At 42.1% G+C, this 16,479-nt stretch overlaps 1 protein-coding gene across 1 annotated transcript in view; it reads right to left on the reverse strand.

Annotated features, from left to right (window-relative positions):
• The window catches only part of TRPM3 (transient receptor potential cation channel subfamily M member 3), a 710,253-nt gene that overhangs the window by 39,604 nt on the left and 654,170 nt on the right, over positions 1–16,479 (reverse strand). Inside the window, exon 22 of the mRNA XM_073543729.1 lies at positions 7,348–7,498. Within this exon, the coding sequence (XP_073399830.1) occupies positions 7,348–7,498 (151 nt within the window). The remainder of the gene's footprint in view (positions 1–7,347; positions 7,499–16,479) is intronic.

Consider the following 16,479-nt stretch of genomic DNA (forward strand, 5'->3'; position numbering starts at 1 on the left):
GATCTGGTCATCTGACCACGCTGTTGGCATCACTCACCTACGATGCATAGGTGCTGAACCTTGGTATGGTAAGTGCTGCAATGAATCTGAAGAAACTGAAGCTTTATTACCATGTGGAATCTTGTGAGAGGAGAGTATGGGTGTGAGGGGATGGTATGGGGGGAGTGGAAGGAGTTTGATCAGACAGGGAAATGTGTGGGGAGAGATTATTAGAAGGGGGAATTAGTAAGAAGGCAGTATGGGGTAAGAGGGGGGAAATGTGTGAGGAGACAATATGGGAGGAATATTGTGTACAGACTCTGGAGTTATGGACCAATGAGGTTAAAACAGAACTCTTTGGCCACAATGATCAAAGGTAATGTGGAGAAAAAAGGGTACAGAATTTCAAGAAAAGAACTTTTTGCCACCATTAAGCATGGGGAGGATCAATCATGCTTTGGGGTTCTGTTGCAGTCAATGGCAAGGGGAATATTTCACAGGTAGAAGAAAGAATGAATTTAATGAGATTTCAACAAATTCTGGATGCACAAATAACACTATCTGTAAAAAAAAAAGCTGAAGGTGGAAAAAAGGATGGTTTCTACAAATGGATAATGATCCTAAACACAAAATTCACAATAGACTACCTCAAAAGGTGCAAGCTGAAGATTTTACAATGGCCCTCACAATACCCTGATTTGAACATCATTGAAAATCTGTGGCTAAACCTCCATAAAGCAGTGTACTTGAACTATAGTGTCATCTATTGGAAGTAGCAATCCTACAAGTCATTATCAACCCTTTTCCAAACGTTTTGGCAAAGAAACATCAAAATTTCTGAAGATGGACTTGTATTACCTTTGAGATTGTTGATACTTTTCAACAATTTTGTTTCTCAAGTCCTCAGACAGTTCTCTTCTCTTCTTTCTGTTTTCTATGCTTAGTGTGGCACATACAGACATGCAAAGCAAGGACTGAGTCAACTTCTCTTTGTATCTGGTTTCAGGTGTGATTTTCATGTTGCCCCTACCTGTTACTTGTCGTGGGTGAGTTTGAACGAGCATAACATGCTTGAAACAAAGGTTTTTACTCAAATTTATGTAAAGGTGCAAATAATTTTGTCTGACCCATTTTGGGGGTTTTGTGAGAAATTATGCCCATCATGCCTTTAAACTACCACTGAGTGTAAACATGTAGTGGTAGTTCAGTGCCGACAGCTGTCATAGATAGCTGACAGGCATGGCAAGGGGTGCAGGGACCCTTGCCCTCAGTCCCTGCACCCAGAACGCTGCGATCGATCAGTCAATCTGACTGACCGATCACAGAATGAGCGGGCAGGAGATGCTGAAATTTCAGCATCTCCTGCCCGGTAAGTGCAGGAGCTCAGCGCTGCCGGTGGCTGAGCTTCCTGCACTTACAGCCAGGAGCGGCGTCCATGCCGCCCTTCTGCCTGAGATCAGCGTTCCCGCGATGTAATCGCGGGGCCCGATTCCTGCCATGATGACCCGGGGTAGTCATGACAACCCCCAAGTCACCCAGCTACAGAAAGCCTGTAAGACCATGCTCACAGCATGGTCTCAGAAGCTTTCTCTATAGGGTATAATACATTGCAATGCTGGAGCATTGCAATGCACTATACCTGCAAATCAAAGTGAAAGTGAAAGTCCCATAAAGGGACAAGGTAAAAAAAATGTAAAAAAAATTATGTAAAAAAATATAAAAAATAAAAATAATTTAAAAATCCCCTAAAAATACACATTTTTTATGTAAAAAAAATAAACAAAAAAATACATATTGTTTGGTATCGCTGCGTCCATAAAAATCCCATTTATAAAAGTGTCACCATAGTTAACCCCTTCAGTGAACGCCGTAAAACCCCCCACAAAAAAGTAGCAAATTATACTTTTTCCAAGCGGTATCATCATACTGCTTGGAAAAAGTGTAATAAAACGCGATAAAAAAAGAATGGTAATAAATATAGTATCACTGAAAGTGCCATCTTGTCCCACAAAAAACAAGCTGCCATACAGCTTCATCAGCGGAAAAATAAAAAAATTATAGCCCTCAGAATAAAGTGATGCAAAAATAATTATTTTTTCTATAAAAAGTTTTTATTGTGTAAAAAACACCAAAACATAAAAAAATGATATAAATGAGGTATCACTGTAATCGTAGTGACCCAAAGAATAAAGCTGCCATACCAATTTTACCACACGCAGAACAGAGAAAAAAAAAATTCCTGAATTGCTGGTTTTTCTTCATTCTGCCTCCACAAAAATTGGAATAGAAAGTGATGAAAAAATGTTATGTGCCCGAAAATGGTACCAATAAAAACGCCAGCTCGCCCTGCAAAAATCAAGCCTGCAAATGACTCTGTCAGCCGAAATATGGAAAAATTATAGCTCTCAAAATACGGCGATGCAAAAATTTCTTACAAAAAATCTTCCAAAACAAAGCGTCTTTTAGTGTGTGACAGAAGCTAAACATGAAAAAAGGATATAAATCTGTTAACTCTGTAATCGCACCGACCCGATGAATAAAGTCGCCTAAGCACTAATACCACATGAGGAATGGCGTAAAAATAAAACCAATTCTTCATCTTTTGTGGATTTGTTCATTCTGCCTCCCAAAGATTGCAGAAAGGCGATCACAGTTGTTTACCCCCACATATGGGGTATCGGCGTACTCAGGGCCGTCCCGAACGTATAGGCGAACTAGGCGGCCGCCTAGGGCGCCGACCCAAATGGGGCGCCAGAGAAAAAATAGAAAAAATTATAAAAAATCTTTTCAAAAGGCAAAAAGTTTTAGGGATGGAAAGAAAAGTGGACATATTTAAGGGCAAATATGACGCAAGAGAGGTTGGTTGGGTTGGCAACAATTTCGATAGAATCTGAAGTTGCTAAACAAATTAATCTCGGTGACTTAGTGTCATCCTTTTAAAAAAAAAGGCAAGGAAACAAAAATTTTAATTACCTATGGTCGTTTTTGTTTTGTGTTATTGATTACTTTGTATATATTTGTCCTATACAACTTCTCAGAAGATTAAAGAGTTAGGAGAGAGTTAATTAATCATTGTTGTTGTGGTTTATTTTGCTCCTAAATTTATATCCCAAGTTTTCATCTACTGCCAAGAATAGTAGGGGCGCAACAAAATAGTTTCGCCTAGGGCGCCGTAATCTCTCGGGCCGGCCCTGGGCGTACTCGGGACATGGCGTCCACTCTCGATTCCAGCCAATTTAACATGCAGAATCTCAAATGATGCTCCTTCCCTTCTGAGCACTGACCTATATGTCTTCCTCCACACATGGGGTATCGGTATACTCAGGAGAAATTGAACAACAAATACTGTGGTTCCTTTTCTCCTGATACCCTTGACAAAATAAAAAAAGTTGTGTCTGAAGAAAAATTTTTGGGAAGAAAAGTTAAATGTTCATTTTTTCCTTCCACATTGCTTCAATTCTTGTGAAGTACCTAAAAGGTTAATTAACTTCTTGAATGGGATTTTGAACACCTTGAGGGGTGCAGTTTTTTTTTGAATGGTGTCACTTTTGGGTATTTTCTGTTATATTGACCCCCTAAACTCAATTCAAATGTGAGGTGGTCCTTAAAAAAAATGGTTTTGTAAATTTTGTTGGAAAAATGAGATACACTGGTCAACTTTTAACCCTTATAACTTCCTAAAAAAAAAAAATTATGTTTCCAAAATTGTGCTGATGTAAAGTTGACATGCGGGAAATGTTATTTATTAACTATTTTGTGTAACATCACTCTCTGATTTAAGGGTACTTTTTTGTCACATCTATATATATAAAAATGAATGTATGTGTGTATGCATATGTGTATCGGCCATGCCCACTCCACCCAATCACTAAGCATCTTTCATTTCACCAGAGCTGTTTAAAAGAGGCTGAGCTGTGATTGGTTGCTATGAGCAACAGTTTTCCCGCTCCACAACACCTCAGCAGAAACTGACCTGGTGGGAGAAATCTAGCATCCCCGGAAACATAAGCTCCCAGCGATTGTCTGCCCCCCAGAAAGGAGCAGAAAGCACATGACAAAAATGAATCCCCCCTCCCCTGACCATATACCCATCACACATCCTCCATCCCATAGTCCCATAGGCACATCTTCCCTCTTAAAGGGATCTCCGATAAGGACGTCAGGGCAGATCCACTCTGCGCTCTGGTTCTGACCCTAGGCCCCTCTTAAAGGGATCCCCGGTATGGAAGTCAGGGAAAATCCACTCTGCGCTCTTGTTCTGACTCCAGGCCTCTCTTAGAGGGATCCCCGGTATGGAAGCTAGGATCATTCCACTTAGCACTCTGGTTCTGAACCCAGGCTCTCTTAAAGGGATCCCCGGTATGGGAGTTAGGGCAAATTCCTCAGCGCTCTGATTCTGACCCCAGGCTTCTATTAAAAGGATCATTGGTATGGAAGTCAGGACAATTCCACTCAGCGCTCTGGTTCTGACCCCAGGCCTCTCTTAAAGGGATCCCCGGTATGGAAGTTAGGACCATTCCACTCAGCGCTCTGATTCTGACCCCAGGCTTCTATTAAAAGGATCCCCGGTATGGAAGTTAGGACAGTTCCACTCAGCGCTCTGGTTTTGACCCCAGCCCTCTCTTAAAAGGATCCCCAGTATGGAAGTTAGGACCATTCCACTCAGCGATCTGATTCTGACCTCAGGCTGACGGGATGATGAGGCATATTAGGGTTAGTAGTCCGGTAGTTCGGGCAGACAGGATGATGTGGGATATTAGTGGTAGTAGTCCGGCGGCTCATACGGGATGATGTGGGATATTAAGGGTAATTGTCCAGTGGCTCTGATGGGATTATGTGGGATATTAGTGGTAGTTGTCCGGTGGCTCTGGCTGACGGGATGATGTGGGATATTATGGGTAGTACTCCGGTGGCTCTGGCTGACGTTATGATGTGGGATATTAGGGGTAGTAGTCCGGTGGCTCTGATGGGATGATGTGGGATATTAGTGGTGGTAGTCCGGTGGCTCTGACGGGATGATGTGGGATATTAGAGGTAGTAATCCGGTGGCTCTGGCTGACAGAATGATGTGGGATATTAGGGATAGTAATCCGGTGGCTCTGACGGGATGATGTGGGATATTAGGGGTAGTAGGTTGGTGCATCTGGCTGACGGGACGATGTGGGATATTAGGGGTAGTAGTCCGGTAGCTCTGGCTGATGGGATGATGTGGGATATTAGGGTTAGTAGTCTGGTGGCTCTCACGGGATGATGTGGGATATTAGTGGTAGTAGTCAGGTGGCTCTGATGGGTTGATGTGGTATATCGGGGGTAGTAGTTCGGTGGCTCTGGATGACGGGATGATGTGGGATATTAGGGGTAGTAGTACGGTGGCTCTGACAGAATGATGTGGGATATTAGGGGTAGTGTTATGATGAGTCACCGAAGGAGGAAAAAACAAAATACCAGCTAAGTCCAGAAAAACCATAGAGGTTGGCAGCTATCGGATTGCAGACCCCTGAACCTATCCACAACAACTAGCAGTAGCCGTGGGGGGTTCCTACGGTGCCCTAGACCCCTCGATCACAGCCAGAGAACTATATAGCCTAAAGACAGAAAGGGGAAAAACTAAACTGCCCCAGAGCAGACCCCAAAGCAATAGGCAGCCCCCAACATATAATGACGGTGAAGCAAGATGAAAACACTAACACAGATAGAAAGATAGGTTGAGCAAATGATGGGGCCCAAGCTAACTACATAGGACAGGATAGGAAAGCTGCTGTCTGCCATCCGCAAAAACCTTATCAAAATGAGCCAACCGACTGATAGGAAAAACAGGCCCTGAAGTCGCTAGGCTTCAAAAGACTATATCAGCACTCAGGTATATTCTGAAGACAGAGCAAAATATCAACAGATCAGAGACAAAAATGGAGTTCAGCTCACCCCCGGCCGGGGATGGCAGAACTCCCAAAAAAACAAGGCAAAACAAAAAACAAAACTGAAGAGTACAAAGAAGAGCAGAAAACTTAGCTTTGAGATGCAGGAATCAGACTGGTCTCCAAGAATCCAGCAGGAAAATCACCAGCCAGGAAGAAGGGCGTCGGCAGCCTTATATCCAGTCCTCAATTCCAGCCACCCAGTCATCATCTAGCTGCCCATGTGTTTGGTAATCAGCCTCACTACCTTCCTTCACCAGAGGAGGTAGTTCATTAGACCTCAATGGTGAAGGGAAAAATGAACTCACAACAGGGTAGTAGTCCGGTGGCTCTGACGGGCTGATGTAGGATATTAAGGGTAGTAGTCCGGAGGCTCTGACGGGATGATGTTGGATATTAGTGGTAGTAGTCTGGTGGCTCTGGCTGATGGGACGATGTGAGATATTAGGGGTAGTAGTCCGGTAGCTCTGGCTGACGGGATGATATGGGATATTAGGGGTAGTAGTCCGGTGGCTCTCATGGGATGAAGTTGGATATTAGGGTTAGTAGTCCGGTGGCTCTGACGGGATGGCGTGGGATATTAGGGGTAGTAGTCCGGTGGCGCTGGCTGATGGGAAGATGTGGGATATTAGGGGTAGTTGTCTGGTGGCTCTGGCTGACAGGATGATCTGGGATACTAGGGGTAGTAGTCCGGTAGCTCTGGCTGACGGGATGATGTGGGATATTATAGTGAATGTGGCTATGCTTTATATATATAGATATATAATATATAGATATAATTTGTTATAACTAACTGTAGTTAGTTACTATGCCAGACAACACCGGGCTCTTCAGCTAGTTTTCAATATTTTCATAAATAAGCGCAAATCATATTGACCTAAATTTACCACTACTATGAAGTACAACATGTCACAAAAAAACTCAGAATCAGTGGGATCCGATGAAGCGTTCCAGAGTTATTACCTCATAAAGGGACACCAGTCAGAATTGAAAAAATGTGCCTGGTCAGGTAGGTGAAAATAGGTTGAGGGTGAAGGGGTTAAAGAGTTTAGCCACCTTTGGGGGCCTTTATTCTACTTAAATGCATGCAATTGGGGCTATAAATCAATTTTGCAATTCATTAAAAAAATTTGCACTATTTTGCTTTCACAGGTTCAATTTTAGTGTAGTTTGTGGCTATAAATCAGCTAAGAGGAGCTCAGAAAAAGACATATCAGAGTTGAAAATTCTCCAGTTGCACTGTCAGAACGAGGTCACTAACAGATTGTCGCTCCTCCTTCTGCAGTCAGCAATAGACAACGCAACACAGAATCTATAATAGGACAACAGTGCAATATTTTCCATAAACTCAATTTTAACCCCAAATACATGCATTTAAGAAAAAACAAAAAATGTCCCTAAAGGTGGATAAACCTTTAAAGTACAGTACAATATTACAGGATTACGGACTTACTTGAATACTGCTATGAGGAGGTTTACCAGAAGAATATTGGCCACTAATAGGTAACAAGCCATGATTGCAGGGACGATCCATGCTCCCGTCTTGCATGGAGGAAGCTGAACTATTTTCCCATCTTCTGTAGTCTCATTATATCCGCAGGGAGCTAAAAGGAATTATAACAGAGTCAGTCTTAGATTTATAGTGTCTTGTCCAATCAGGCGGAAGAAAATTTTCTGGGGAATGAAGTCCCAAACTGATAGCAAGGCTTGCATGCTGTATTCATGCACTAGTCACATTTATTTACAGCTCAGACTCGGAGATGACATTGTAGATGGCCACCTCCTGAATGGAATGTATGAGACGCAGTGACTTATATGAAGAAAATCAGTATTCACCATGACAGACATCTCATGGGATAATCTAAAATAAATGGGATTTCTCCAGCAGACAGCAATATGTTTCCATCTCTACATCGATAAATATTCTTGCTTACATACACCTGATCTAGCATGAAAGAGGACATTGCCATAATTCTCATATCCTACAAACATGTACAATCAGTCACTTCAGAGTGTAGAATATTTGGTCCCGGCTGTATTTCTGGAGGTAAGCAGACCGTTCTGTGCTGTACTCTTTATTTAATAGTGCATATTCTTTTTAGATTTCACCTAAAAGGACCCTCTGGAAAATGTAGCAACTAAAAAAAAGAAAATTTTATGTACTTACTGTTAGAACACTACTTGTCTTCCTAACCATGGATTTCAGCATGCATGTCTTCTGACTAGACCACAGTGACCCATAGTGATTATTCTCACTGCTTGGCTATATAGGTCTCTGACCAGGGAAGAGCGCCTTTTTAGTGTCCCCATGGCACCCAGCACACATGTCAAACCTGAGGACCTCATCTCCTTTGCCGATCTTGTCATCCAATATGTTTGGAACTAAGAGGCCACTGATGAAGAAGTCACTTGCCGATACATCATTATGGACAAAACATCACAGAGATCTAGTCACAGAATATGGCCATGAGATACAGATGGAAGTGGAGAGAGGAAGAACTTAACAGTAAGTATAGTAGATAAGTATTCTTTTTTTTTAAGAGGTCTCCAGGTTTCTTAAAAAAAATCCTATCAATAGGATTTTACAAATCAATTGGCGACTTACCCGTGTGCATAGCACGTCATACAGAATTTAGGTATAACACACGCAAATGACACAATTCCAAACTTGGTTAACAAGTTACAATATTTTTCCTTACTGTAACCCCGTCCGCCTTCCTTTGGTATCACAAAACTTAAATAAAGAAATAAAAAAAAATTCTATCAGCGTATTTATAGACGTTGCTGTCTCTGTAACCATTTATTTTGCAGGATTATTTTAACGGTATGATGTACTTAGAAGTGTTGGTTTTTGGCTTTAACCACATGATAATAGCAATCTTTTAGTTGTTATTCTGCTGGAACACTTTATGGCAAAGCAATGGTTGTGGCTGATCATTTGCCCAATTTAAAACCCCTACTTTTCTTTAGAATCTAGTTTGTAATAGTGACTTCACAGTACATACTAAGCAACAGTGTCCTCTGCATCTTAGTACATACAGTCATGGCCAAAAATGTTGGCACCCTTGAAATTGCTCCAGAAAATAATTGCAATTACATGTTTTGTTATGCAAATGTTTATTTCCTTTGCGTATATTGGAACAACACAAAAAACTGAGACAAAAAGACAAATTAGGCACAATTTCACACAAAATCCCCAAAATGGGCAGAACAAAATTGTCGGCACCTTTCCAGAATTGTGGGTAAACAAATTTGTTTCAAGCATGTGATGCTCTTTCAAACTCACCTGTGACAAGTAACAGGTGTGGGCAATATGAAAATCACTCCTGAAACCTGATAAAAAGGAAAGTAGTTGACTAAATCTTCGCTTTGTGTGTCTGAATGTGCCACACTACGCATGAAAAACAGAAATAGGAGAACAGAACTGTCTGAGGACTTGAGAACCAAAATTGTTGAAAAATATCAACAATTTCAATGTTACAAGTCCATCTCCAGAGAACTTGATGTGCCTTTGTTAAAGGTGTTCAAACTGGACAGATTTGTGGTGAAAAACCCGCGCTGCTGTGCAAATCACGATCCAACGGTAAAGATGAAAGTGATGGTTTATTTTCTTTCTCTACGTGTTTCAAAGTCACAAGGGCTTCTTCAGGAGTTGATACCTGTCGAAGGTGCGCAACATAAATAAGAAGTTTACAGCCCATGGCACTGTAGCTAATCTCCATGGACGTGGATGGCAGAGAAAAAAATGATAATAAATACCAGCAAAAGACTGAACAAAAATTAGAAAAGCATTCAGGAGACACACTCTATAATCAAATTAAAACAACCCACATGAAAAAATAGGAGTTCTAATGAAGTCTCATAAAACAAATACTTTATTAATATAAATTAAAAAGGTTTAAATAAATATCAAAGGAAGGGACCATAACAGAATAAACCAAGTATGCCTGTAAAATAGGGCCAGAGCACATATGTAGTATATACCATATACAAGTAACCAAAAACAAGTGCAAAAAATGTGCACACAAAATTTTGAAGTTAAAAACCCTACCCTAAATGCCCATAATCATAGAGACATGATGCTGTGGCTAATCCTAAGTAGGAAAAGATCCATGAATACTTACATAGAGATAATATCTCAGAGTAGAGGGGGGTAAGGTGCATATGTTCTGGCCCACAAAGGAAAAATGATGAAGAGATAGTCCAAATGGTGGATAAGCAGCCTCTACTAAGTTCCAAATAAATTAAAGCTGTCCTGCAGGCTCTGGGTTCCTCAGTGTCAGCATGAACTATCCATCGACATTTAAATTAAATGAAACAATATAGCAGGAGACCCGGGAGAACCCCACTGCTGACACAGAGACATAACAAAGCTAGACTGCAGTTTGCCAAAATGTACGAGAGTAAGCCAAAATCTTTTTGGGAAAGCATCTTATGATCAGATGAGAGCAAGATTGAGCTTTTTCGTAAAGCACATCATTTAAAGACTCTATAGAAACAGGGTCTGTTCCTTTTGATTGGCGGCAAGCAAATGTGGTACCAATATTCAAAAAGGGGTGTAAAAGGGAACCTGGAAACTATAAGCCGGTAAGCTTAACATCTGTTGTGGGTAACATTTTTGAAGGGTTTCTAAGGGATACCATTATGGAATATCTCAATGTTAATAAATGTTTAACTCCATATCAACATGGATTTATGAAGGATCGCTCCTGTCAAACTAACCTGATCAGCTTCTATGAGGATGTAAGCTCTCAAATGGACAAAGGAGAATCATTGGATGTCATTCATCTCGGCTTTTCTAAAGCATTTGACACTGTCCCACATAAAAGATTGGTATTGGTTTTTATGTGAAGAGTACTAAAGGATTTTGGGTTGCAGAAAGCTAGGTTTGCGTCCTACGGTCCATGGGTCTTCCAGCAGGACAATGACCCCAAACATACATCAAAAAGCAACCAGAAATGGATGGAAACAAAGCACTGGAAAGTTATGAAGTGGCCTGCAATGAGTCTGGATCTAAATCTCATTGAACATCTGTGGAGCTATCTTAAAATTGTTGGGAGAAGGCAACTTTCAAATATGAGAGACTTGGAGCAGTTTGCAAAAGAAGAGGGGTCCAAAATTCCAGATGAGAGGTGTAATAAGCTTGTTGATGGTAATATGAAATGATAAATTGCACTTATTTATTCCAAAGGATGTGCAACCAAATATTAAGTTGAGGGTGCCAACATTTGTGTCCGGCCCATTTTGGGGGTTTTGTGTGAAATTATGTTCAATTTGCCTTTTTTTTCTGCTTTTTGTGCTGTTCCAATACATACAAGGAAAATAAACATGTGTATAACAAAGCATGTGTATTTGAAATAATTTTCAGGGAGAATTACTACATTTCCTGGAACAATTTCAAGGGTGTCAACATTTTGTGGCCATGACTGCATAAGCCCTTTGGATTGCATAAAAAACATCACTCTTCCCAAGCATACAGCCTTTAACCTCTTTCAGATTGGGTGATTTTTCCTTTTTGCAATTTTGTACTTTCATCCACTTCTATCAAGAATAATACATGGAAGGCGGAGTACCGCCTCTTACCTGCCGACAGCTCCTTTTCTGATAAGCCAACTACATCCACTCTGTAAACCCCTCCTGTCCCCACACAGAAACTTACCGTCATCCAGCACCATGTCAACCAGCACAGACATCAGTCCTGCATACACAGAGGCCCCCTGATCATGTGACCCCTGACTCCTCCCCCTCATGTGACCTCATCCCAGGACCTGTGCAGTGTGTGCACACAGAACAGCCATAGCGTGCTCCTGAATGTGCGCCCTTCCCCCTGCCTCAGGGAGTGAGACATGTGGTGCACCGCGGGCCGCAGATGCCTGCATCTGGGGCCGCATGCGACCAACAGGCCGCGTGTTTGAGACCTCTGGCTTAGATTCATAAGAGGAGTAAGATGGCAAATGGTGTGGCCTCTGCCTTAACAACTTATTGGCATCCTGAGATAGTGCTTCAGGGGAAGATACAGGCTATTATTAAACATCAAAGATTGGAGCTAACTCCAGTCATTGCTGTTACAGGAAGATGCCAGCTGTATGACAAAGCCAGCATCTGCAGGGTATGGTTTAGGCTCAACTCCTGAGTCAACTCCATATATTACCACTCGACATGCGATGTACAGTATATGTACGTCATACATGGGAAAGAGGTTAAACACTCTCCTCACCTTTCCAAAGAGTTCATCCCACATGTCAGATCCACACCGTTGTACAATCCTTCTCAATTTCTGGTCGTTTAGTGAATGTGAACCCCAGATTTACAGTGCCATTAAATAAAATCTGGTGAAATGTATATTATAAAAGCACTGATTAAATTAATACCAGACCAGACTTTATAGCTTTACAGTTGGGTTTGAGACAAAGGAATTTTTTGCTTTAGTTTAATGATAATAATAATAACATTGCATTAATTATGTACTGTAATAAGATATGTTGTCTTATATCCATTGACTTCTATAAGTAGTCACTACAAATTTAACCTTTATATGTTGTGTTTTATTTGACAACATTCGGAGTGCATCAGACTTATAGGCTGCGCTATGCTTCCTTGGAAAACATCTGCAAATTAGCCTATTCCAAAAGGAAGGAATCTGCTCTGTAGTTCCACCTATTGAATGTAGTTACCCTATAATTAAATGTTGATGGAAAAAAAATCAAAAAGAAAAGACATCCATCTGCAGGCAGCAGTTTTTTTTTCAACTTAGTGCTTTCTTCAAACTGAAACTCTACCTAGACCTCTATCCAAGGCAACTCACACCACCACCCAGAACCCTACAAAATCGGTAATGAGTTTGCACGATCCCTGAAACAGCTGTCTGCAGATGGAGGTACCTTTTTTTTAGAAGACTATGGTGTAGTTGAATATCTTAATGTTAACCTGACAGCAGATTCATGCTGCCTGAACCATGGGCAGCATGACTCAGACTCTAGCTTTGTCGTTTCAGCCAGTTATATTTTATTCTAATGTGCTCTGGTATTTTAGCTAAAATATATGTTTAAAAGACAACCAGGGACCTTGCCACTTGTGTGACTAGTCCACGAGGCCAGTCCCCAGTGTCTTCTCCCCATACCACTCCCCTTGAGTGACAAGTCTTTCCCTATACACACACATGTAGAGAGAGACCTGTCACTCAAAGGACTCAAAAGAGCCACCGGGAATTGGCCTCCAGAACTAGTCATGCGAGCGGTAAGGTCTCTGTCCAGTATATAAATCTTTTCTCTGAAATGCTGCAATGTTTCAGAGCAAGGTTAAGCTCTCAGGCTACGTTCACACGTAGCGGAACCCTTGCGGAAATTACCGTGAGAATTCCGAATTCCATTCCGCGGGAAAATCGCATTTTAAATTCCCGTGAATTTCCCGCGGAAAAACTAGCATTTTGCAAGCGTTATTAGCTTGCAGAATTGCTAGTGTTTTCCAAGCGATCTGTAGCATCGCTTGGAGAACTGATTGACAGGTTGGTCACACTCGTCAAACATAGTGTTTGACGAGTGTGACCAACTTTTTACTATTGAGGCTGCCTATGCGGCATCAATAGTAAAAGATAGAATGTAAAAAATTATAATAATGAAAAAAATTGTTATTCTTACCTTCCGGCGTTCCGCGCAGCCTTCCCACCTCTCTCAACGCTCCCGGTCCCAGTAATCCTTTGCGAGCGATGACGTCCGTTCTCGCGGGATCGCGAAGTATCGTGGTCATTCGCGCGACGTCATCGCGAATGACCACGAGACGTCGCGATCCCGTGAGAACGGACGAGATCGCGGTAATTCTCGCAAAGGATTACTGGGACCGGGAGCGTGGAGAGAGGCGGAAAGGTTGCGCGGGACGCCGGAAGGTAAGAATAGCAATATTTTTTTTATTATTATTTTTTACATCCTATCTTTTACTATTGATGCCGCATAGGCAGCCTCAATAGTAAAAACTTGGTCACTCTCGTCAAACACTATGTTTGACCAGTGTGACCAACCTGTCAATCGGTTCTCCAATGTTGCAGAGCAAAGTTAAGTTCTCAGGCTACGTTCACACGTAGCGGAACCCTTGCAGAAATTACCGCGAGAATTCTGAATTCCATTCCGTGGGAAAATCGCATTTTAAATTCCCGCGATTTTCCCGCGGAAAAACTAGCATTTTGCAAACGTTATTAGCTTGCAGAATTGCTAGCGTTTTCCAAGCGATCTGCAGCACGCTTGGAGAACTGATTGACAGGTTGGTCACACTCGTCAAATATAGTAAAATATTGTTATTCTTACCTTCCGGACGTCATCGCGGTAATTCTCGCAAAGAATTACTGGGACCGTGAGCGTGGAGAGAGGCGAGAAGGCTGCGCGGGACGTCGGAAGGTGAGAATAACAATATTTTTTATTTTAAATTCTATTTTTTACAGGGATATGGTACCCAAAGCCTGGAGGACAGTCTCCTCTCCTCCGGACCGTGGGTACCATCCACAAATGTTCTGCTTACTTTTTGCATGGTGTGCACAGCCACATGCGGAAAGTAAGCAGAACAATGCATTCCTACCTTTCTAATGATCTTTTTACTCTTAGACCTGTGACGGGGACAAGGGGGCATCCTCTACGTCTGGAGGAAAGAAGGTTTAAGCATACTCACAGACGCGGATTCTTTACTGTAAGAGCAGTGAGACTATGGAACTCTCTGCCATATGAGGTTGTAATGAGTGATTCCCTACTAAAATTTAAGAAGGGACTGGATGCCTTTCTTGAAAAGTATAATATTACAGGGTATATACACTAGTTTCCTTAATATTGCGTTGATCCAGGGAGCTAGTCTGATTGCCGTATGTGGAGTCGGGAAGGAATTTTTTTTTTCCCCAATGTGAAGCTTACTGTTTGCCACATGGGTTTTTTTTGGCTTCCTCTGGATCAACATGTTAGGGCAGGTTAGGATAGGATATGGGTTGAACTAGATGGACTTAAAGTCTCCCTTCAACCTTAATAACTATGTTACTATGTTACTATGTATGGGTGCGGGATCACCGTGATTCCGCTAAATTAAAGAGCATGCTGCGTTTTTTACCGCGAAGCGATTCCGCCGCGGTAAAAACCGCAGCATTAGCACAGCGGAATCCCATAGGAATGTATGGGATGCTTATTTTTCGCGTTTTCACGGCAAAATTGCGCGGTTAAAACCGCCGCGAAAACGCGAAAAAAACGCCACGTATGAACATAGCCTCACGGTCAGTAAACATTGCAGGTCCAACAAACAGCAGCCAGATGTTGCAGCATGGTGGATGGGAATTCATGAAATCCCATGTCTACTATGCGTGCTCAGTCTCCGAAAGATAAAGTCACCCGTACAATGTATAGGACGTGGTGATTCCGCACGGTTCAATGAACACATGCGGAATCACCAGAGTTCAAAAGCCGGTAGGGCTTTGGACGGAGCGGACATGTGCTGCATCCAAAGCGCTGCCTAATGCTGACCATGGAAGCATACCTAAAACAAACCTGATTGAAATCAGCCAGACTCTGATTCATGCTCCCTGTAGTTCAGGCAGCGCAAATCAGCTGTCAGGATCCCTTTATGTCATGTGACAACTGACACTGGCTTTGGTGGCTACATCCAGCTTTCTTTCTCTTGGAAGAGGCTATTTGCATACCTTCTACAGACAATATCGGTACTGCGTATCTACACATATATGACTATAATGTAATAGGCAATAGAAATGTACAACAAAATAAAGCTATTAATACATTACCTTTAGAGACTGATTATAATAAGGCATAAGATAAAGCATTTATTAGATTTTATCGATTATTTCTGTCACTGAGCAGTATACTGTATGTACCACATTTCACAAGTCAAATAAATAGTTAAAAATTTTGCTGGATGATACTATGTTCAGAGTCGCCACCAGGAATTTCAGGGCCCTATACTAGCAAAATTTTAAGGCCCCTCTTAAGATTCCACTCAGGCTCCACCCCAGCTCCGCTTCCACCCCTCGAACCTTCCACAGTCCCATCACCCACTCTTGGAAAAACTCCACTTCTGCATAACGTCCTCACCAATAGCACATTAATTTGACCCTATCCCAAGTGATAAGATAAAAAAGTATGTATATGTGGCGCCCCTGAGGGTTCAGTCGCCACAGAGGTACTGCACCTCCTCCTGAGGTGTGGTACCCAAATATCCAGGTAAGGTGGAGACACCTGTCCACACTCCAACACCTGCACCCCACACCACAAAGTAGTGTAGCAAAAGCACCTTCGGCGGCTCCCTACTTGGAGTGTAGCAAAGCACCCATTGGTGGCTCCCTGCTTGGAACACGAAACGTGCTGGGAGGCTGGTGGAGTGAGTTCACATAAAAGAGTGGGAAGAGTTGAGTCAGTCTCTGATTCAGTCAGTGAAAGAGGATGTAGAAGTACAGAGTGTGAGACAGAGAAGATCCCAGGGAGAGGGATAGAAGAAGGAAGTGCTGCAGCAGGCCACAGTGATCTGGGTCTGCTGGCACAGGAAAGAGACTAAGAAAGGAAACTTGATTCTCCATTGGGAAGAAGGATTAGCTTGGAATGTGAGGAGA

Source organism: Dendrobates tinctorius, unplaced genomic scaffold (genome assembly GCF_039654945.1).
Source record: "Dendrobates tinctorius isolate UK_male_01 unplaced genomic scaffold, ASM3965494v1 ptg000134l, whole genome shotgun sequence".
Classification (NCBI taxonomy): Eukaryota; Metazoa; Chordata; class Amphibia; order Anura; family Dendrobatidae; genus Dendrobates; species Dendrobates tinctorius.